General features: G+C 37.9%; 1 protein-coding gene across 6 annotated transcripts in view; it reads right to left on the reverse strand.

Moving 5' to 3' along the window:
* Positions 1–25,134, reverse strand: part of eya (eya transcriptional coactivator and phosphatase 2) — a 257,430-nt gene that overhangs the window by 163,179 nt on the left and 69,117 nt on the right. For 2 of the 6 annotated variants that reach the window (XM_090371243.1, XM_090371241.1), the window contains exon 1: positions 3,856–3,972. The exons of the other annotated variants lie outside the window; for them this stretch is intronic. In XM_090371243.1, the coding sequence (XP_090227369.1) occupies positions 3,856–3,870 (15 nt within the window). In that variant the 5' untranslated portion in view covers positions 3,871–3,972. Of the gene's footprint in view, positions 1–3,855; positions 3,973–25,134 lie in introns of those variants that run through there. 6 annotated transcript variants of the gene reach the window in all.

The raw sequence follows: 25,134 nt of genomic DNA on the forward strand, positions 1-25,134 counted from the left end.
ACTGATATTCAGGACCCACTTGTGAGTCAAACTGATCAAATTTCGGTGCACCTCGGTCGTTCTGCGACAATAAAATACTCTGCTTACACCTTCACGATGGTGGAACCGTTGGTAATCATGGGTATACTTCATATGTGAGGCCTGAAACACTGCACCTAGTATAATAGGGGTGACCACCCGGCGTGACCCAACGTATGGATGATGCCTTTTGAGGTATGACGAGTATTTTGGCGAGATGAAGTATTTCTTACATTTAGAAGGTACAGCTCTAAAACGGTATTTGCAACTGGCAGCTAGATAGTCCATCGGACCGAACTTATTGGTAAGTTTCCTAGAAGGCATCTTGATTAGTTAGTTACAACTCTCTGCCACTAATCTTGTCAACTAGTGACTGGAGGAAGTCCGAGTAGTGTGTATGGGGGTAGGCATGCACACTACTCGGGCGGGCGCTCGCTCTCTCTCTCTCTCCACAGCAATGCCATATCCAAAATTTCATGCAACACGTTCCTACATATCTTTTACTTCAACTATACCAATGCACGATGAAGAGTCAAACTGACAGAGCAAACTTTCTGCGAAAAGAGCTAAACCTCCAAAAAAATCCTAATTCATTTTACAAAAATACCTGGTCTCAAATCCAATGTCAATGATGTCCGTTTCCACCTACAATCTGCTAAGTCCCACGTACTTTTTTCAAACAGAAGTACGTGGGACTTGGCAGAAAGAATCGAAGTTATCGATTACCTCGACCACCTTCCTCTTACTTAACCTGATTATTCCTTCTGTGATTCGTTTCGTCATTATTCAATCAAATCAGTTGAAATGCCTAAAGCGAATTCCATAAATGATTTAGCTCATGCCATTTAGCAACAAAACAGACAAACCGACCAGAGAACATAAGCAATTTATGTATATAATACACATGAGTGGATGAGATTGTTCTCTGATAACTCTAATTCTGTTGTTTTTATATATTGAAAAGTTTTTTCAATATTAAGGAATTAGGAGACTATATTCGACAGGCGTATTGTAGAGTAGAAAGGATTAACGAGGAATACAATTTTGCGTTAGTTTGGAATTTTGAATAAATAAATGTAATAAGAATCTTCTTATAAAACCGAATTCGCGATGAGCTGATGATAAAATGTTATTTATGAGTAGTGAATGAACAATTCTCTGTAAAGGTAACTCCTGGATCTTGTATAATGGATACTCTTGATATTTGTCGGAAGTCCATGGTATATGGAAATTGGGTAATTATTTTTTTAGGATGATGGTAGGAAATAGTTTCACATTTGGAGATATTTATGGTGAAGTTGTTTTTGTCTGACCAGAGTTTAAAAACAGAAAGAGCAGATTTCACTTTGGTAATTTTGATTTGGTATTTCAGAATAAATATAAAATTATGTCATCAGCATAAAAAAAGTAATTTCGTACCCTCTGGGAAAGGAATAATGCTTAAATCATTTACGTGTATGTTAAATAATAAAGGGCCCAAAGAAGAGCCTTGAGGGATGCCAATTTAAAAGGTAGAAGAATACTTGATAACGATTTAGTTTGTCAGTCCGTAAGATTCTAGTTTATGTTTCAGTAATTGCTGATTGATGGAACCGAAGGCCCTTGAAAGATCAGTGAAAACCACATGTACCCAGTAATCCCTGTCAAGCTCAAAGGATACAAATTGCCATAAAGTAGCGAGGTTAGCAGTCACGGATCCCCCGGACAGAAGCCATGAAGTTCTGCCCCCAAAATTGGATTGCGTGAATAGTAGTATCGAATATTTTTGAGACACTATTTAAATTTGTGATGGGTCTGTAATTTTGTGCTTCAAATTTAGATTTTTTTTTATGTATGGGTATAATATAGACAGATTTAAAATGTTCAGGATAAATACCATCAGATAATGATTTGTTAAAGAGAAAAATTAGAGAACACGATAAAGTAGACATGCATTTCTTCCAGAATATAAGGGGGGGGGGGCGTCAGGGCCTTGAGAGTAGTCGTTACTTAGATGTTGCAAGGTTTCCTCAACGTCTTATGTTTGGTTTACATGCTTTTCGGATATTCGGTGATTAAAGTCTCATAAGACGATTAATGTGTCGAAAATTTTAAAGACGAAGTAACTGAGATAATTATTTAATTACTCAAGTTGTGAATATTTTATGAGAAGGGGTAAATAGACGAGTACAGTCTTTCTTATTTTTAAATTCAATGTAAGCTCCTCCAACTGCTTGCTTACCAGCTGGATCTCTTCGCAGTGCACAATAGTCAGAAGTAATAAACTCGTTGTGGATAGAAGAATTAAGCCAAGTTTCATTGAGAAAGAATGCCACACTCTTTTGCTATGTAGATAGCTATCAATATGAGAACCTGGGTGAGAAATAAATGTACTAGTTCTGATTCTTAGTTCTGTTGTTAGGATTGCTGATCAAATTATAATGATCAGGAAGACAATAGGCAAAATGAACTAACTGGGATATTTAGTCTTAAATTTTACATGAACTGAAATTTTAAATGCCTCCATAAAATAGTTAGATATTTGATCAGTTATGTCTGGATCTAACCTGGAAACGAAAAGCTTACTTCTCGGCTATACTGATTTTAATTTGTGTTTGTTCTGCAATTTTGTTAACATTTTCTTGAGGTTTATTATTGTGTGGGCTTGTATTAAGTAAAGTGTTGGTGTCAGTTGGAGGAGACTGAGTAATTTGAGGATAAGTTGTCTTCAGTTCGGACGAGCTGTTTGAAGGATCTATCTGCGGTAATGCAGTGGAAGCAACAGAATTTAGGGGGGAGGGGGGTCTTCAGGTATACTATATAACGTTTTTGGTATAGTTTCTATGTCAAATTGATTAGATAGAAATTTAGGGGAGTTGGAAGGTTTAGAATTATGAATTTGAATGGGTAAAATATACGCTCTGGTTTATTTGGAGACGAAGGCGCGATAGTTATATCAGATTTTGTAGCCATGTTCTATCAGTATTTTCATTCAATATTTGGTTGTCAACAGAATTTGTTCATTGTTGATCACATTAAATTTGTTTAAGGTATTTTTATAATCACACATTAGGGCATAATTTAATTTAGCTGACCTTATTGAACTAATGTTCTGCGACTTGCAGGATGGTAATTCTTGACTTTTAAAAAATTATCACTAAGAGTTAAATAATTATTTTGCAGTTCCTTGATTATAACGGCTTGAGTATCCAACTTATCAAGTAGAAGTCCCAATAATTCTACTTGCGATTGTCCGTCCTTAAGATAATCATTACGAAATTCCTGGAAGTCATCTAAAAAGGCTTTAAGTTCCAGTTGTAATTCAGAACCCATGGAAATTTTATCGAATGTGGTCAAATTGACACAGGTAACGTTTCTTGATCATAAGTTTCTTGGGAATTGCCATAGCCATTATCAAATTCTTCACCTTCTTGGTTGGTTGGTTGGTTGGTTACTCGTGTATTGGTTACTTGGTTGGTTACTCGTTTTGATGTAGAATTTTTACAATCAGTGCATCTATATCGTGATTTAAACTCATTAGAAAGCTTTTTAAAGTATTTTATATTGGAACAAGATGCACAAACTGTGGCAGTACAATCACAACAGGTGAGATAAGAATCAACCTGAAGTGAGCACACTACACAGATGACTGTTGTATTCATTACGTACAATAGCGTTAGAACAATGAATAAGATGACTGCCAATATTAAACTTGAAGAAAATTCTAACCCCAAAACTGTAAATCACTGAGTTATGACAGAGTTCAGTTGTCAACGATTAAATTATCAAAACATTTGGTGAAATCAGTAAACTAGAAACATACTAAATATTAATACATTAGAACTATTAATCACTCACCCGAGGTGAACGCATATTGCAGTTAAAACTAGTGTAGAGATCAGCACAACAATATGGCGGTAGAAAACATAAGTTATGCCCACTTCTGTCACAGTTACCAAAGAACGTACATTTACTCCAGCGCCACCTCAGGTTCTATCGCTCTCGATATGGGAACTATATTCTATGGTAGGGCGGATTTGCACAGAGTGAACAGCTGTTTAGAACAAAAGTAGCGCCGAGAGCGAAAGAGAAAACCCAGTTTTTTAGATGCAGAGGAAGAAATATTTGTAACGTGCTTATACCAAGAGAGAGAGATTTGAAGTCAGGGTAATCCCCAATACAGATATATGTATGATCTTGCCTAGAAATAATTGTCATCGAAGATAAACATAGGAGAACAAGAATCCATTTTTGCGGGATATAAGACAGGACTCAGTTTTAGAAAGATTAAAATCAACCAATTATCTTTATCTCACTGGAGAATTACCTGCAGATCAGCATTCCCTAAATGCTGATCTGCAGGTAACTGGCAGGTAATTGGTAGTGTATATTGCAGAAATTGAAGCAGTCTGTGCAGGTCAAGATTTCTTAAACTGCAAGGTGGATGCAAAGTCCTTTCTATAGCAAAACTATAGATAGGATTTCCAGTCAATAGGAGAAGGTGATTAATAAACAAGAGGAAAAGAGTGACAGAAAGAATTGAACCCTGGGAAACGCCCGCATTAGTGGAGAAGTTAGACGACAGAGAGCCATCTACCATCACTCACAGTGAGCGGTCAGAGAGAAAACGGGATAACCCAATTACAAAAAAACGTAATTAGTGGCAAACCTAAGATAGAAGCTTATTTAGAAGATCTTTATGCCAAACACGATCAAAAGCCTTTGAAACGTCAAAAGCAACTGATTGAATTTCACCAAACTTTTCCAATGAGTTTGTCCACAGATGGGTAACATAAGCTACTGTATTTCCAGTGGATCGACGCTGACGGAAATCATACTGGTGATTGTTGATCAGATAGTTTAAGATTTCTATAGATCGTTTAAGAGTTGGCGGTTAATTGATTTCTCCATTACTTTAGAAAGAGTAAAAGTAAGTGCAGTGGGATGATAACTGGGTGGCAGGGATTTGTCAGAAAGCAGAAAGCACATCAAGCAGAAAGGTGTTTACCTTTGGAATAAGAAAGTGAAAAAAGGAGATACGGGTGCGTAATGGTGATCCTAAAAACCTGTGGTCCTTAGATTACTCCTGAGTAAGCTAAGGACCACAAGTTTTAAGAACAAGTGGAGAAATAGGATTAGGCCCTGGAATTTAGTATCAAGATTGTTCAAAATCCTTCTGACATCCTTTTGACGGAAGACCACTGAAGGCATTGAATAGAATGTACTGGGAATGGTTGTTGTTATTGTAGTAGGGTTTTATTACCGACTAAGGCCATATTGCTCTATATACTATGTAAATAGCGTGTGTTCTGGTCAATTTTCTGTTTGCTGGACAAAAAACCCGAGTAAGCCTGAGACTGACTTACTCAGCCAAATTGTGAAAAAGAGTCATAAGAATTCCTCACGTCACCGAAATGGCGGGACTCGAACTCAGGTCTTTTCTATCCAGTGTGAGCAGGACGGCGATTCTATCAACTGTGCTACCTACGAGGGCACTGGGAATGGTAGAAGATTGTTTACTAAGTTCATCAGTACGCGAGCTAGAAGAAAAGTAGGATGCTAGACGATCAAGTTTATCTGAAGTAGCAACAGAACCATCTGATTATGAGAGAGAGATGGGAACAGAGATGGACAAAAGTTGCAGCTAACAGCTTTGGCAAGATACCAGAATGTTCAACTACCAATTGGACAAGAAGCAAGTTTTCTACTCTTTATCTAGTTCGGACAGATTAATAACTGCTTTATAATTGTTGCGAGCTTTCGTGTAGGCAGAAAATGAAACTGGAGATTTGGATACAAGCCAATTGTGATATGCAGCATTCTAATGTAAATTGCGAGTGTTCTCTGGTCGATTTGCTTGTTTTGCTGGACGAAAAACCCAAGTTTCTGGGGGGAAAACCTTGCTTTTTACGCCTGAGACTGTTAACTCAGGCACGGAGTGAAAAACGCCCATAAAAGTTCCTCGCGTTCATCGACGGGATTTGAACCCGAGCCTTTTCCATCGGGTGTGGGGAGGACGGTAACGATACGGCTGTGCTACCCGTGCAGCTACCCTTACAAGAATAATTTCACTGACACGATCTGGGCAAATGTTCACATCAGAAGATTTGAAACAGTAATCCGATCAAGGAAAAGAAAAAAAGAAATCTTGCAGATCATCTCATTTTGCATTCTTGTAATGCCATACAACACAACGTTCAAAATGGCCAAGAGAGAAAGGCTCCATTGGAGAAGCGATCATCACGACGTTATGATCTGAGATGCGTAGAGGAACAATCACCTCGACCGTTACTTCTTAGACGGGTTGTTTGTAAGGAAAAGCTCAAGCGTGTTGGCGGTCTGTTTAGGATTACCAGTATTCTGGTAAGTAAATGAACAATCCGTGCGAGGTCATTTGTAATTGAAAAAGCCTCAGCATCTCGATCAACTGGGTCCGTGCGATTAGAAAACGGAAGCTAGCTGGAGTTGTGAACATTAAAATCACCAAGGAAAATTACCCCATTTTTAGGAAAGGTGGACTGAAAAAAGTCAAGTTTCCAAGAGAGGAAGTCAAAGAGTTTTCCAAATGATTAGTGGAGTTGGGAGAACGATAGAGGCAACAGATGAATTTGACAGAATGAGGCAGAGAGATTTTAAGTCAGAGAAGATCAGAAAGAGGAGATTACAAGTTACTAATTCTTTGACAGGGAATATCAAGCAAGCATATGCACAAGTGCCACCTTTGAAGCGAAAGGACTCGTACTGTGAATAATTAGGACAACTGAGATGAGCAGTAGTTGAATCAACCGATTACTGGGATTCTGTCAGAAGAAGTAACTGGAGTTTGGCAGACTGTAAGTGGAAATGGATATCACTGAGATTGGTAGACCACGTATATTTGTGATATAAACAAGGAAGTGTTTGGAAGGTTTAGATTTTTTCGCAGATAATCTGTTCTATTAGTTTGACAGTTCACGATATATTCAGTAGTCAGAAAGGGTAGGGACAACATGCTGTATGAAGTAATGAAATTTTTGGATATACCCAGCTCCTTGACAAAAAACTGGCCTCGACAATGACTATTTATGACTATTCTTCGTCTCCTCTTTAAACCAACTCTCATGTAATGAAGATTTTATCTAGTTTATACAATAGTCTTTCATAGTGAACTTATCGATGAAGTCAGTAAATGGCTTCTTTTAGGTATCCTTAATCAGAGACAACTTCGCGATCTTAACCATCACTCAAGTGAAACTCAGTGGTCTCTGGTTGCCTGTCATATCTTTCGCACTACCTTTGCGGATTGGAGCGACATTAGCACCTTTCAGTCCAATGAAGATAATATGGGTGCGTAATGGTGATCCTATTAACATTCCCAACGGGATGATGCAGTCACAAGCAGCCTTTTTTTACTATAATAGGATGTATACAGTCCACTCCTAGCGCCATTTATTTCCTCAGATTGATATACCACTTAATTTACAGCAGTCTGACTCCGTATCACTGATCGCTCGTGGTTGGAATGATCTTTCGACTTAAAGGTCGTTGCGAATACATATAAAATTCATCCCAGACTTCAGCTGACCTTTCTATGACATTTCCACTTCAATTCAGTAAGGGACCTATCTGGTTAACTCCTTTCTTTTTTGTATTGCCTTACGAAAAGAATTCTTCGTCTCCATTTTTTAGCTATCTCCGCTCGTGATTGCTCGTATTCAGCTTTCATTTGTCTTATCCCATCAGTGGGTTTGTGACGAATACCTTAAAATACTCATAGATTTCAGTATCTTACGATAGTCTGTAACTGTCCCATTTTTTTTCCCTTTTGATCAATTTAATCATTAACCTCACTTGGAAACTTCTCCACTGGAACAAATGCATTTGTAGCTTCCAGGATAAAACACCCGAATGTTTACAAAATAATCTCATATCCGAGAGCGTATACTTATTTCTCCAATTAATATGCCCAAGAAATGTCTGAATCCACTTCAGCCCTCTCTCTCTCTCTCTTGAAATTAAAGTCCTCACGTTTTCCTCTGATCACAGAAATCTCTCTGGACTCTATCCATGAATTTGGATGCATTTTGGATCCTTGATAAGTTGAGGATATTAGATCCTACTGTACATTCTGTGACATGTTGGAGTAAATAATTATCATCCAGATAGCTGTTTCTCCATGTCGTATTGCCGTCTACGATTTTCAAAGTGGGTTGAAGTAGTCCACAGCGATGCAGTAATACTTGGCTATAGCGCTATTATATCAACATTGGCTGATCTAATGAAAATCTACAATTTATTTAATTTATATACAATACTCCTGGTACCTATACGGACAAATTAAACTTTGCTATTTTCGGTTTTTTACAATCTACAGATTTAAAAAAACCTAAAATAGCAGTTTAATTGATGCATCCCTTATGGTTGCTTAAACTCGTTTTTCTCAGTGGTACACGCTCTCTGCACAAAGTTTCTTTTTATGCATAAAAATCACAGGTCGGACACAGGGAAGGTGTCAGTGTGATTTTGGCTCATATCATTAACCTAATTTGGCTCATATCATTAACTGCAATATCGGGGTGGGTAGGTGGAATCATTTCATGATTCCATCTACCCACCCCGATATTTCAGTTCTCTGAATCCTTAAAGAATCCTCAATAACACCACCAAGAACCCTTGCACCTGCTCAAATGAATCTCGTTTATATTTCAGCGTCGCTTGAGAAAAATTTTTCCTCATAAGCCTTGCAGGATTCTCTCAAGTCTAGAGTTAATCCACAACGCTGTTATCATATATTCCCTCCTATCCTGTCGAGGCAAAACTGCAGACAAAGAACATTTTTTCCAGCATTAGTTTATATATCTTGTTCAGATTATCAGTTCGTTTATGTTTTACATTTAGTACCATTAAAAACTGATAGCTGGTTATTCACATTATCACCAGTTTCTCCATCTGCAAAATCTATCTTTGTCACAGAACATATTTTCTGTTTGCATTACAGTTGAATCCCTAAGTAAGACTATCTTCTGTAGAACCAGAGCATTCTGCACTGAACCAAACAGTCCTGGGACTAGACCCAGAACTATATGTTTTAGTGCTCTGACTTTATGCTGTGGAGCTCCCCAGTTCGATTTCTCTCTAGGCATCATCTAGTGCTCAAGGTGACCAATCTCGTCTAACAGTACACCGAATTGTAATTTAAGATCGTCGCACCCTACAGTGTGGCACATAGAATAGAATCACTATCAGCTACAGAAAGTTCTGCATACACGCAACAGACCAAAATAAACAAAGATAACTTGGATATTATATCCGAAATCAGGACTATTCCGTAAAAACTGGACATGTGATCACCATATAAGGGGTGCAATTTCATATCTTGCCTTAGGGAATAAAATGGCAAGGTTATGGATAAGGAAGCTCAAATTAATTTTCACAAGGTCCAACCTCCTACGTTCTTGTGACTTCTGGCGAATTCTGACATGCATTTCTTCAGGTAATTTTTATTTGTTTCCCCTCTTCGAAGGTGTTCATATTTCTTCGTCTTTTATTGGTTGGTTGGATTTTAGGCAAATCAGCGACTTGGACCATATTGTGTCTGTAAACTGCGTATGTTCTGTGATCATTTTGCTGTTTGCTGAAGAAAAACCCGAGTTTCCGGGAGATAAACCATGCTACCTTCTCCTGAGACCGACTAACTCAGCCACGTTTGTGAAAAAGGACCATAAAAATTCCTCACTTCGTTGGTGGGATTTGAACTGAGGGTTTTTTCACCCGGTGTGGAGAAGACGGTGATTATAAAAACTGTGTTACCCACGAAGGCTCGTCTTTTATTCAAATGTACGACAAAAGTTAGATAAGACAAAGCATAGCAATAAATTTAATTAATCTCTCTGTTTCTGTCTCTCGCAAACTTACAAGGACGTTACGTGGTGGGTATCTTGCCGGTCTGATGATGGGTATCGGCAAGATACCTGAAACGTTACTCGATGTATATTAGTTTAGGTAACACCTAAATAAAATATATTATAAAAACTCCACATGGTATAAGAGTGGTAATTTAGATATATTATAATTTTAAATAAAAAAGTAAAAATACAAAAGTTTCCTTTTATGAAAATATAACTGAATTTACATAAAAATATTAATTTTAATGAAATACTGATCTTCGTGTATATTTTTGTATTTTTTCTATTGTGTAGTAATTTCAGAAATTAAACGCAATCTGATATGCAACTGGTATGTACAGTATATAATTACGATTATTTTGGAATCGAACCAACGAATTTGAAGGGGAATAAACTTTCAAATCAACGTAATTTCAACATTAGGAATCCAAAATTTTTCGAAAAAACAACGAAAAACATGCAATTCTAATTAATTTCTAATAATAAAATCATTATTATTTAAGCAATCAAATGCTAATCGTTGGATTCGTGAAATAACTGATTGCTGATCATTCCATTATTTAAACAATCGATTGTTGATCATTCCATTATTTCAACAATGATGTTGATCATTTGATTATTGGAATAATCGATTGTTGACCATTCCATTATTTAAACAATCGATTGTTGATCATTCGATTGTTGATAATTCCATTATTGAAATAATTGATTGTTGATCATTCCATTATTTAAACAATGGATTGTTGATCATTCCATTATTGAAATGATTGTTGATCATTCCATTATTTAAACAATCGATTATTGTTCATTCCATTGTTGAAATAATCGATTGTTAATCATTGATTGTGCCCAAAACAAACGTTTAGAGAAGAATTTCGAATTGTTTACATCACAGAGATGAGAACTCAAGTATAAAATAAAATCATTTTACCCTATTTTGAAAATACAGCAGGTGAAGTTAAATAAAATAAAACTGGATATTAAAATCATATCTCTCTCTCTCTTTCAATTCTAATGTACTGTTCGTGTACTTTTGTGGGTATATCAGTGACAACCGAACATCCTCCCAGCCTAATGGCCGTATGACGTTGCCAGGAGGTGTGGCCAATATCGGCGCATGCTTATTAGAGCACGGTAACACGAAACGACTGCAACTGTGCTATCCAGCATCGTTTGATTCGCACTAGAAGAAAATTGCGAGCTGTAATAAGATATATCTCTAGAAAGCCTTTTAAAACAAACGATCAGAGATGTATCCAGTGTTCGCAGAACTGTAATAACGCTAAAGGATACAGTTTTTAACAAATTCTAACACGTTTAGCGCTATAAAAACACCAGCGATCGTATTATTTCAAGAAATAAAATTATTGAACGTTTTTTGCTTTGAAGATTAAAATACGTATTTAGCAGAGTGAAAGAGGTAAAATTCTTCGATGTAAATGTAGTTAAACAACGAATAGTGGCATTACTTTACTTACTTCATATCAGTGCTGCTCTAACGTTGTTGATGCTTCAATTTCTCAAACGATCACTTAATTAATTAAAATACAGCACTTCGTTAGAATATTAAATAACCGTAGTGATGGGTTAAAAAAACTAAGTATTTTCTAAGAGAAAAAACATGAATTTTTAAAAATAACACTTCGAATATTACGCACTTTTTTCTTCCTGATAACAAAATGGAGAATTTAATACGCAATATTACTTTTGTTGTCGTCTGCGCTTGCTTCTGTTAAAAGCAACTGCAACGCCATTACGAGTAATTACTTAAATAATTATTTAAATAGTAAAAATATTTATTTATTCATTTTAATATATTCGCTAATTGCATGTACAGTAAAATAAAAGAAGTTTTTATTGCAAAGGCATATAATGGATAATATTATAATTTTGTTTTAAATTTATCCAAAATGCTTCTAGATACTCCTGCAGCAGTGTTTCCCAACCAAGAGGACCACTTTTATATTTGAAATAAGGACCACGGGCAAAAAATATTAAATTACAGTATTTTTAAATTACAGTGACGTTTATTAATTTATTCAGTAAGACGTATATCTGTATTTCCTATCACTGTAAACGAGATTGTTGCTTATCACAAAAAAAGGTGTCTTATTGTCAAATCTTGAAGACCACTGCTGTAGTAAGCAGCAAGAAGAATGATGGAAACTCTGTACGTATGTATGCAGTTGCCTGCTTCGTTAATACAGTACTAATATAATAAGCAACGTCTTCAACAAAATGCGTACAATATATCGGATGAAAGTACTACTTTTAGCTTTTGTTCAATCACAAGTTTTTTCATTATCAGTTTCCTGTTTGTCAAACACAAATATTAGGTTGGATTTCGATTATCTGTCCGTGATCTGTCTATATTCTATGGTTGGTTTGTATGTTTTTCCGGATGAAAAACCCGAGCTTCTGGAAGCAAAAACCATGCAGACCTTACCCGTTGGCTCAGTCGCTTGGGCACGATGTGAACAAAACCCACAAAAGCTTCTTCCCGGCTAGAATGAATTAGAACTTAGGCCTTTTCACTTCCTATGTGGTTCCACTTCATATGATCCCACTTCTTGTGGGATTATATGAAGTGGAACCACATTAAATTGAGTGAGATCAAGTAGCCAGGACATGTACCACAGTAAATTCTATTTTTGCCAATTCATATGTTCTTCACTTGTTGCCAGAAATATGCAGAACACCGTCATGTGCATTCAAATTCTTACTCATGTCAGGAAAATAATACTTTCTAAAAGAAGTGGCAATTTGTTCTCTAAGAAATTCAGCTGGCAGTTTATTTAAAAAAAAAATCATCCTTGAGAAACAGTCCATTCAGGTGACGTCCAATAATACAACACCAGATATTGACTGAAAAAAAAATTCGAGTTTGGTTTGTAGAGGCGTGAGAGTTTTCAGATCATAAATGATAACCGATGTTTTCGATTCAATCTTGAGCAACGCGCTGCATCCATAAATCAAATTTAACTCATAAAACTGGCAATACAGAGAAGTCCAGCAACAAAAAATTACGTACAGTATTTGGGTCGAAAAGTTTTGAACTCGTTGGGTAAGGATCTCCCTGATGTAAGGTTCACCAAATTCTTTACTTAGATTCATTACTTACAGTCCTCCGTGTCAACATTGCAAAATACAGCGAGCTCAAATTTATCGGAGACTGCAGTAGCCTAATTCTTAACAGTTTCTTCTATCGGCAATGTAGATAACTGATCTCAGACGGAGGGAGAAGGTTCCTTTCCCCATGAGCTATTCGTAGCTTTGTAAATCCGCAAAACATGTAGATCGGCCGTGAACACACACTTGTAGAGACATAAAGCATGATAAAGACCATACGAAGTAATATACCATATGAATTCGTGCACTAGTACCAAACTGTCAATGCCCCACAAAGCCATAACCAACAATAAGTTGCACAACTACCACAGAGAGCTGCTGTAGTCGCATACCAATTCTTTAAACCACATGGGCAATGTGTTTTCTATTGTTTCTTTTGAATTTCTGTTACAGAATCCATATAAAATACAACGTCTGTGTAAATGCCGATAAACGTTTCTTCCATCGAAACGAGATTCGCATCGAAGACGGTGTAGAAGATGGTTATCGTAATTACCGTGTCGACCACGAGGGCCTCTTTAAGTGGTGATAATTCGGACATAAAATTTTCGTCTCAAGCTTACCTAATCAACAATCTCCTGAAGTATGGTTTTCATTTTATGAGATACAATGTATTATAGGGCAATCACATGCATAAAATACCATTCCGATGGTATATATATTTTTTTGAAATTGTGAACTACACAAGCGTTTAAAAGTAAAGTTATTACATCCCCAAATTTTGAGATATCAGGAAAAATAATTGATGGAATTTTAACAAACCTTTTATGACTACAATAACACCTTTATGAAAAAGTATCACGAGTTAACGACTGCCAAAAACTAGGAAGTTAATTCTACAGTTCGTTTACTAGGAACTCAACGAACTCTAATGCTGTTAAAAAGACTGGTGGTACGGCCATAAAAAAATCACTTTTAATACATCATCCTTTATACGAGCAGATCTAAGTATATAAACGGTTCTGGGAGGAGGTCAACATGCCTCAACTGGTCTTCCTAAAGTACCCCAAATATAAAATTGTGGCTTCTACAGTCGATGAAAGATTGAAAAGGAGCTACCTGTCATCTGACAGCATCCAGCTGTTATGGCCAGACAACGATCATCTTAAGACGCTGTAACTCTTAACCGACCTTGAATTTGTGTGACAATATCAGAATATTATCTTCTGATATTGTTTCCATAACCTTCAAATTGCCAATCATGATATGCTTAAGATCCTGATTTCTTCAGCTTGTGCCCTCATGGACAGCACAGTTGGTAGAATCGCCGTCCACCGCATACTGGGTGGAAAAGACCTAGTTCGAGTCCCGTCGATGATGTAAGGAACTTTTACCGGTATTTTTCAAAACGTGGCTGAGTTAGTGGGTCTCAGGAGAGGGTGGCGTGGTTTTTTCTCCCAGAAACTTAGGGTTTTTCGTCCAACAAACAGAACACACGTAATTTACAGACATAATAAACATGGGCTTATTAGCTCAGTCTCGGGTGGCCTTAATAAGACATTTTTTATGTGCAGTTAATGTTCCCCCCGTTCATGACGACAAGGAAACAAGCACTTTTTGCTTCTATGCGTGGGATATTATGGAAGCGTACGAAAGCTAAAAAAAAAATATATGTAGTAAAAATTGGGGAGGGGGCTACATTTGAGTTGTACAGTAATTAATAATTATTTTGAATTAAAGAAAATAAAACTTGCTGATAATAATCATCACAACTTTGTTCAATCCGTTGGCGTAAAAGATACACACCATATTGTTTCAAACTGACAATGGAAGAGGTAGGCGTATCTGGTAAAACGTTTTCAAGGTGAGACTGAAAAGTGTGGGTGTTACCACTAGAAAGAGAGTGGCCACTTTATCAGTTACATTTACAGTTTTCATGAAATGGAGTGCTCTTTCGTAACAGTTAACGTGTTGCCATGCGATATAAAGGATGTGGGCAAATACTGTATGTTTATAATGCATTGCGAAAATGGGCAAGAAGAAAGATTTGTCTTTGAACATGGAATGGTAGACGTACCGGTATGAGCAACTCGGAAAGTGCAGCCCTACTAGAGTTTCCATCTATGACTGTGCCTCGGGTTTTAACGGAATTGTTCAGACATTGTCCTTTTGCAACTAGTTTGGGATGCATGGTGATTATAACCACTGTGCTACACGTGAGGACTTTTTTAATGATAAGCATATAAACTAATTAACTGTTAAAACCAACTGTAATAGACGAGTTTCCCTGATGTTGCTGGTGTCAGATGCAGCAGCAAACACTGTTAGAGAGGACTTCAAGAAATAATAACCACAACAAAGAAATCATTCTTAGTTTTCGCTAGTGCATTCAGAAACTATCATTTTCATAGACATGTTAAATCCTGAATTTCCACCAGTGGTCAAACAAAGTAGATGACTTCTCTTCGGATTAACGTATCAACAATACTTTAAACCGATTTTATTTTTGCCAAGTAAACTTTTTTCAAGTAAATTTTTGAAGTAAACAAACTTCATTTCGGTCTTTATTCTCTGCATTGTAACCGATTTCTATCAGATAATACTGCGTGTTTGTGCGTGTATGTGCGTGTGTGTTGGGATTACTACAAAACCCTGTCTTTTTAAGTGCAACCAAAGTTTATCTCTGGCAGAATAATCTCGCTCTGTGATTCATCATCTTGCTTCGACAAACCTGGTAGTAGAAGAGTCCCCAAAATGAAGCTTTTGTGTGGCCATAGTGTTGACATGTGTGCCTCCCTCTACCTGCCCCGCTCTCTTGAATGGGACAGAAGCCCCCAGCCAACGTTTGTCCCCAAGATAACATCGCGATCCGTCCAATCTAGGGTACGCCAACCGACAACAGCGCACTGAAAAGCAAGCGGCATACATGACATCAGGCGGCCGCATTTTTCCCCCATCCGAGCGGCCGTTTTGTACAACGGCCAGAGGGCTTTCCAGCGACAACCATACAGTTGTGTAATGAAAGCCAAAAGTAAAATGATGAACGCAGATCCCGTCCCACTCAAATAAACACCGCGCAATCACGATGTCCTAGTAATCATTTATAAGATCGACATGATTTATAGAGGTCCCGGAGAGAACTCTGTCCCTTTAAGCGATAGGAATACCACAGTCCCAAATTATTGGAAACAGTTTATATTTTCGTTGGAAGATGTCATCTACATCTTAGTTTCTTGCTAATCGTTATCAGAAGTGGTGTGGAGTTGAGAGGAATCGGTTGCCATTGTGAACCCTGCCCTCACGACTCTTTCCAGTGTACATAAGCGATAAACAGCGGCAGCTACTTAGACTGTTGGTTTGCTTCCCCGAGAACCATGGGGGAGTGTGGAAAGTGACAGCCAGCTGAGTTGACACCATACCGCCTTTGACCCGACCGCAAACCGGACAACTAATTATGGCCACAAGTTTCCTTTGAAATCCCCTTTGGGGCACAACTTTACTACAGGCCTAATCATGTGAGGTTTTGTTCACCTTCTAACCTCCCCCACTGTTGACAAGAGGGAAGAAGGAGTATACACATACATAGTTGGCCTGCTTGCTGTCAGCTAAACAAACGGCTTCCTTTCGCAAACACCTCAAGCGTTTGTGAAATTTCCATAGCATAAACCAACGAATCAGAGCATGCGTAGTAAAATGCACCACTCTTTAATATAACAATCCATTTTCTACGATTTGGTTGTGGAAATCATAAGTAGTCTGAAGTTCAAATTCTTTCCTATATTTGACATTATAAAACAAAAATAAAAGAGCAAAAAATCCTGGTCTTGTTCATACGACTATGATTTATTAATCAACATTTGAATTATTAAAAATCCGATTTATTAAGGAAGGTCGGGGACTGTTACAGGACTGCTCGAACGTCAATGGTCGTAGCAGACAGACAGCTGCTTGTATCCCGGCAGTTCAAGGATACATACGGGGAGGAGAACACAAAGAACGCGAGAATATTGTCGATCCCCTGTTTGAAACGGATAAAACGTGGTACATATATGTGGATGTTAGTCCAGACATATTTAAACCACTAACGCATGACAACAGAAGAATAAGTGAGAAACCACGAAGGTTCCAGAGGTTGGATATTACAATCGAACAGCAGTGTTATCATTAATATCGCAGGGCCCTCAACTCATCGAAGAGACCTTTTATTACATGATTTATTTAAGTTTAGTTTGGTTGAGAGGCTTCTTTTACAATAAATAATCCATTGCTAGCGTCACCTATGTCCTGCTTTTTGATTTTGCCCTCTTTAGAGGAGACTACGTCCCAAACATAGAGAAAAAACCTCCTCTTAAAAGTAAAATCTTTTACTTAACCCTGGCAACAAACGGTTTTCATTGATTTTGACACAGGAAACTGGCTTACCTCAAACGTTCAAGTTTACGTAATCAGCATAAAAGAGATTTTTCCAGTTCAGTAACTCCTTTCTATTGCAAAGGATGTTATTTGATAGACTGGGACGTGCCATCGGTAGCGATCAGTTCCGGCTATTTCATGTATTGCACAGTCCCTCACTAGCCACAGTGGTCACTCAAAGGTCATTTCTTGCCTTGTCGAGGTTCTATGACGAAGGAGGAACAAGGAGGTACGGATGTATTTCCAGCCAGCATGCCGAACTAGGCTACGATACAATGGCCAATTTGCTGGCTCGTCCGAGAAGAATCAAGCCCACTGCCGAGAGAGGGTAACTTACAAATGAAGCCATCAGTACGATCCGCCTGGTTATAGAGACGCAGCGGGCCGGAGCATATATTTCACACAGGAAGACAGGCGAATCGCGAACATGAACAGCAACAGTAGGAAGGGGTGGGATCTGGGTTGGCCGGTTTGTGTGGAATGAAGATGGAAGACCCCATGAAGGCAGAACTACCCCTCCTCTACCATCCGTTATAAACATGTCACCAAAACCAAGAAACATGGACTCCTTCTCTTTAGAGAATAGCAAACTCTCTTTGAACATCTTGGCTCTGGAGGTTACTTGTAAATAAACATTTTTGTACTCCACTGAGAAATTTTAAAAGATTTTTCGTTCAGCATCAGTAAGATGGGAGCTCCTGCTGATGGGAAAGAGGCTGGAAAGATGTTTGACTCATTTCAGTCAGAGAAAAGATAAATCAAGTGCCAGAAATGTCCCATTTTCTTTATAAGCCTCAGTAAGAAATATATCGAATCCAGTATAGACTTGCTAATCTTTGACAAAACCTACCATTGATCAAAATTCTGATCGAAACTAAATGTATTAGGACATAAATGTGATGAAAAAAAACGAAAATTTTATGAAAATGCTTAAATTCAAAACAAAATGGAACGCATAAAGTTAAAATAAAATATAACACCATTTTTAAACGATAGACTGCTTTGATTAATATCATAACCATTAATAACTATCAGTTTAATGAGATGTTTGCGGTCCATTTTATCAATTCATAACACTAATTTTCAAAATCCTTGAATGGTAATCTAAAAATCATCATAAAATATAGATTACTTTGGAGATAATCTACGTTTTATCGTGGATTTTAGATTATTTTTAAAAAATTTTGAGAATTATGATCAAAATATGGATTATCTTGAAGAAAATCTACAATTTGAGTTTAATGCATTTTAAGATTTGCCCATCTGAAATCACGTGGTTTAATTAATTATTGGTTACCATAGCGAATGTGCAGATATTGAAATAAATAGATGGTATACATGCGTGTCCAGATCTAAACTTCCAAATTCAGTCTTATAATTCTTGTTCCAATAATCAAGGTATAATCCTTATACAGCGGGACTATGACCACCCTATCTCTACAGGATAATATTCGATAAATCATCGATAGGATCACCATAGGCTTTCCTGGCCGCCTGTTTACACTACTCATAAAACTTCATATCTGCTCGTATGGTAACTCCCAAATCCCTTTCTTCTTTTACTATTTTTAATTCAACTACAACAAATGTATAATTTATTTTGAGTTTGCTATTCCCAAAGTGCAAGACCTTGAATTTTTTGCTGCGTTAAAGCATAGCTGCCACTCTTTTTGACCATTCTTGAAGTCTGTCCAAGTTATCCTGAAGAGAGCTGCTTTGCATTGATTATTAATGACTCTCCCAATCTCTACATCACCTGCAAATTTTGGCATCACTCATTTATCCTTTCGTCGATGTCATTTATCAAAATCACAAACAACAGTGGTTTAAGAACCGACCTTTGGGGGCCCAATTCTGACGTTACACCAATCTGAAGAATAACCACTAATCACGACCCTCTGTCTTCTGCCCTTAGCCACTTTACAATCCATCTTAGAATCTTTCAAGTAATCACAACGTGTTCCAGCTTATACAGTAACCTCTCATGAGGAACTGAGTCAAATGTGAAATGTTTGCTAAATTCCAAATTTTCCCTACACCCAGTTTATGAGTAACTGTGTCAAAATAGCTTACCAAGTTAAATATGACCTTTCCTTTAACTAAACCATGTTGTCTCCTTCAGAATGCCATTTCTATCTAAATCTCTGAATTGCACTCAGTCATTACCTCTAAGATTTTCCCTAGTACTGAAGTCACACTAACCGGTCTATAGTTTCCGACTTCACTCTTAGAACCCCCTTTATATATCTCCAATCCAAAGGAATCTCCCCCGAGTCCAATGATGCCCTCATAATTAACCTAAATGGTTCAAAGCACTCTCTGGTCGCCTCCCTAAAAATTACTGGGTATATATTCCATCAACTCAAAGAGCCTTACTTGCCTTTAGGCACGAAAGCTTTTCTAATAAACAGTTATTTGCAATTTCTAAAACATTAATTTCATATGATTAAGCCTCACTTGAACAGTCTCTCCTCAGCATGCAGGGCTTTCGTTACTAAAGACCGATGCAAATTACCTATTAAATTCATCAACAACATCAGCTGGGTTTGTCTAAGACTTTCCAATGCACAAGGGTCCGATCTGATTCGCTTTTTCCTTCCTTGTATTCACGTACATGAAAAACTCTTTATCCCAAATTCTTTGCTCTCTTAGTCAATGTTTTCTTATACATACATGGGGTACCATTATTGCTTTTAAGGTATTCATTATTCAAATGTATTTGACTTCCCTCTGCAATCTGCCCAAATAAAAGATGCCACGTAACTCCTTAAACTATCACAGTCCCTTTTCTGAAATTAAAACCGTGCCTTTATCTTTTAACTATTGCAACATCTTTCTTCATCTTTCAACTGACGACTGCGTGATCACTACCTGCCAATGGTTCCTTACTTTAAAACCCTGTGATGTCATCTGACTTTTGAGTAATGATGAGGTCTAGAATATTCCCCCCTTAGTACTTTCTCTAACATGCTGGCGCAAATAATAATCATCTAGTTTACTTAAAAATGTTTTACCCCAAGTTGAGTTTCCCTCCCACTTATTTCGATCAATAAGGGGCAGATTGAAGTCACCCGTAATAAGATATTCACACCTGCTTGCCCATTCCATCTGCATGTAGAGATTCTCGTCATACTCTTCACACTCCTCTGGTCTGTAGATTAACCCAACTTTCATTATAGAAATGCATTAAAAATGTAGATGAACTTTTCAAGCATTTCGAGAAATATGGTCAAAAGTAGATTATGTTCAATCTAATATATATTTTGAGTTTAATGACTTGAATTTGCTCATGTGATATCACGGGGTTTACTTATTGGTTACCATAGTGATGTGCTGATACAAAAATAAATATACAGTTTATTTACTGGTTCGATTTCGATCGGTAAGTAAAGATGTAAAGATCCGTCCAATATGTTATAGCCACCAGAGATAAAAGTCTCGAGTACGACAGTGGATTCTTATTTAGTGTGGTGGTGGTAAGACCAGTCTTTCAGCGAACAATCACTGTACTCAGCAACCGTTTATTCTCGAAACAAACACAATAGAGAAGGTAAACACAAGGCTGCTAAAGTCGCACTTCCATTAGTGTCCATGAAAAGGGATGTCATAGAACTGCGCGCGCGCATACAGACACAAGGGAGTGGACTGTTCCATTGTTCGATGCCAAGGAAAAGAAAGACAGTTAATTATTGGAACTGTAATAGCTGAGTCGTTTGCAGAGTGGGTGGTGAGTGATTGAGTTAGCGAACAGTTACAATTCCTACAAAGCGTTATTTAAAAATTTGCCGACTCTATTCCTGGAAGTAGGCCAAAGTAGGAAACCTTCACTTCTGGATTTGATGATCCTGCACGAGTTTGCTGGGGGTCGTGTCAAAGCGGCACATGCAGTTAAAATAACTTGAGTCGTTTGAGAGAAATAAAAGACGAGAAAAGGTGTCTGAGATTAAAAGGGCGCCTGTTTAGACACAAAAACAAGACAAGTAAAGGTCTCGTGTCATCTAAAATGAACACGGATACCCTCTTCGCCGGTCTCTCTCTCTCTGTTTTTCGTTTCTCTTTACAATCCGCAGAGAAACAAACAAACAAAATGTGATCGATCTAAAACTACACTAGAAAATATACGCCCATGTTAGTTTGAGAGGAAGCTCGAACTTTAAGATGTTTGTTCTACTCGTGAAAAGAAAATATTTTGTAAAAGAAAATTTCAGTTAGTTTTGTTTTACAAAATTAAAAGAATTCCATTCCATGTGAAAAGTGGGAAAAGTTCAAATCTCGTCCAGGCAGAAGAAACGTTTAAGGTTTTGTTCTTTGGCATCGTGGCCAAGTTATTCGGTCTCGGCGAGCAGTTTTTCCACCATAAATGTCTATTGAAATGTGCTGAAATTTTAGCAAACACCAAGCCCCCAAACCGCGTACTCCATAAAAAGGAACTATAAATGTCGACAACCCTCTACGTTTAGAGTCTCCCCATGTCTTGATATTTTTTACAGATTAAAACATATTACATATCATTTTAAATCGTAAAACTTTCTCTTACCAGGCTGTGAGTGAAGAAATCCAGGAGTTACAAGTTAGGAGTAACAAAAAGTAAAAGTAAACTGCAGCCATTATCAACCTACTGCAGGATGGAAGCCTCTTCAACAATTCATGCTAAGGGAAATGAACCATAATCTGCCACGCTGGTCCAGTGCGGGTTGGCAGATGAACCGTATTTAGCAGTCAGGGGCTTGAACCCCGGTCTACTCAAAGAGCGTGTGCTACTGCACTCCCGCTCCTGACCACTCGGCTACGGCAGGTGATGGCCTGGGACGAAGGCACATGATATCCCTTCTATGATATAAAGGACCTTCACAAATACGGAAAAGAATGTCAATGATTATTTACATAACACAATGGTGAGAATTCATTGAGGATATTTTGTTTAGATCTAGAGGTAATGCTTGAAGAAAGACAGAACTCTAGAAAGAGTTCAAAGAAGGAAAACCAGATTTCTGAGGGGTGCAGCTGTCGTAAAATGAAGAATGACATAAAAGGTGCAGAATGCAAAGTTTAGTAACCAGACATCCTAGGGGGGGGGGGCTGTTAGAGGTATGTAAAGCCCTGAAGGGAATCAGTAGAAAGAACGAGGGAAGTGTATATATCCAATGGTAGAAGAGAGAGTAATTTGGGAGTTCAAATAGAAATTTTTGGGAGGAACAGAAGGCTCTCATGATGACTACTTTTAGGCTAAGTGGTACAGTGGTCTATCAACTTGACCAAGAGTGGCTGGTAAAGTTCAAAGCTAAATTGAATACCCACTCTTTTTTTTGCAACAGGGAAGGTATGAATGGTAGATTTTTACCCTTTATTTGGCAGTTGCAGCAAAAGTTCGTTTCCTTGCATCATTTAGCCACTATAATAGTACTACTAATTATCTTGAATTAGGATAATTAGGTATTAATAGTAGTGTCAGGAGATATTCGTAATATCAATTACATGAATGTAATTGATATTACGTTTCTAATTGAATCTATTTATTTTTACTTATCTTCCACTAAGCTCTCAAGGCGAATTTAGAATAAGTTCATCTTAGGAGAAACTCCTTGGTGCTTAACTCCCACGAAAATGGCATATAGTTAACTGGTAGAAAAAGGACTGTGAATGGCAGAGGTTCTCCAAAAAGTCATTCATGAACGCTAACAGAGAAATAAAACTGAATTTTCCACTTAATTTTTCTAACAAAATGTGTTCAACAGCCCTCAAGCGTTCGATATGCTTCAACTGGTCATAAGCTACCACATCTCATAGAGGAACATGAACTGTATCTCTTGGTTTTTCTGCTTAATGAAGTGGAAATTCCTTCTCCGGTAACCAGCCTACGAGAGTGCTCCGTAACAACAGCCACAGGCACTGTCCACAGTCGCGTGGCACCCTAATGAATCCAACCTCCCTCCCGTGAGAGGCTATTACATGTGCAAACGAGCAAACTCCTCATTCACGTGGTAAACGCCAGAGAAGAGGGAGAAAAAAACTGATTGCTTTTATTAATTTAATCCAAATAAGTACTCATTTAAAATCCCTCGGAGAGTTCCAGAGCAGTGGAATACGGGGAAGTTAACGCCGACCTGGTCTCCGGCAAGAGCGATCGTGATCTATTGCTCCCTGATGGCGGCTGAAAGGTAACCAGAGAGAGAGTGAGCAGTGCTCTGCCGACCGGGAGGAAAGTAGAGCTTCCATAATTAGGAATTTAGAAAATAAATTGCTACCAGGACAGCCACAGAAAACCACTCGAAGTGATTTTGGCCTCTTGTTATGGATGAATCATTTAAAACTGGAATGAACTCTTCATACAAACAGTAGAAGGCCCGAAGTAGCCGAATGGTCAGAAGTGAGGATACAGTAGTACACTCATTTGAGCTAATCCTTGTCAACTCTCTGACCGTTAAATGTAATTATCTCCTTGTATTCTGTATCTTCTAATTCCTCTGATCCTATGAGGTGGTATCATACGATTCTCACTCGAGAATCGTATGATACCACCTCAAAGACTAATCCTGTAGAGAAGAATTTTAAAGAAAATAAAATTATCTTTATTTAAATCGATTTCTTTCCAATACTTTTTTCATGTTTACATATTTCAAAAGCTCCTTGAAGGAATCTGATTTCGAATCAGTGAAGACAGAAAATAATTTTCAGCAATGTTTGCAAACACGATAGAGTCAAGTTAGAAGAAGAAGAATACTTTGAAAGTTGACTAGACCCAATAATAATAATTTTTTTTCTATTTTTTTAAAGAAATAAGCTGATTAATTCATTGTCAGACCTTATATTTTCCTATTTTTCCCAAAAATTAATGAGATATTAGAAATACTTCCTCTGTAGTAAGTCAGGTGACATCTAGGGGTAAAAGGCAATCAGAATTTCCCCTTCTTGAGTTTCCTCTTCCATTCAAATATACGGGTCAGTAATATGACAGAACACGAACAGAAATGAAGTCTCGTTGTGTGCATGAAGGGGAAAAGGGAGGACAACTGGGTTAAGAAGTGCAGCGAGTAGATCAAACCTTCCACGCTGCTGACTGCATTGTGTAAGCCACATGGGCTTTCTGTCACTCACCTACCAAATGGAGTATTTTTCGCGTGATCCGCGTTTGCCTACGACCTCCACTATTGAACTGCCTCACGACCACTAAGCCAGTCGAATAAGAAAAGCCGAGGTTGCCTCTATAGAATGTTCACTATTCAATGAATCTAGTTGCGGGGAAGTTTATTTTACTAGATTTACACCCATCTGGAGTGTACGTTTTTACCACAACTAAGGGATCGTGTAATCCTCGACGAAAGCTTGATTTCGAACGCTCGAGGGCCAAAGAATACACACGTACAGCCAGAGATTGCTATTGGAAGAAAAAAAAAAAAAAAAAAAGCGCAAGGAAAGGCAGACTCCCGTAGTACGCTACGGTAGAAAACAGGCAACCCTATTCAGCTTCCGCATCGCGGTACTGTTTGAGCGGAACTGTATGAAGTAATCAGAAGGCTGTCAAGAGGCCTGAAGTGGCGTGCTGCTAGGGAACATTCAAGGTGATCAGCATGGGGTGGACGGCGCACACACATACACTGCCGTTGGCCATTTAGCAATCGTGTGGGGATAGTCCCTCCGTTGGTCTAAACACGGACCACAGTCCGCAACCTCCTTGACTGCAGCCATGCTTTCTTTCTTCGGTCTGTACCTCGGATGGCAAGGCAATAAACGTCCTTGTCTGCAAACATCACCGCGGCTCCCCCTTTGTTTG

Source organism: Mastigoproctus giganteus, chromosome 4, assembly GCF_048544385.1.
Source record: "Mastigoproctus giganteus isolate SK-2022 chromosome 4, ASM4854438v1, whole genome shotgun sequence".
NCBI lineage: Eukaryota > Metazoa > Arthropoda > Arachnida > Uropygi > Thelyphonidae > Mastigoproctus > Mastigoproctus giganteus.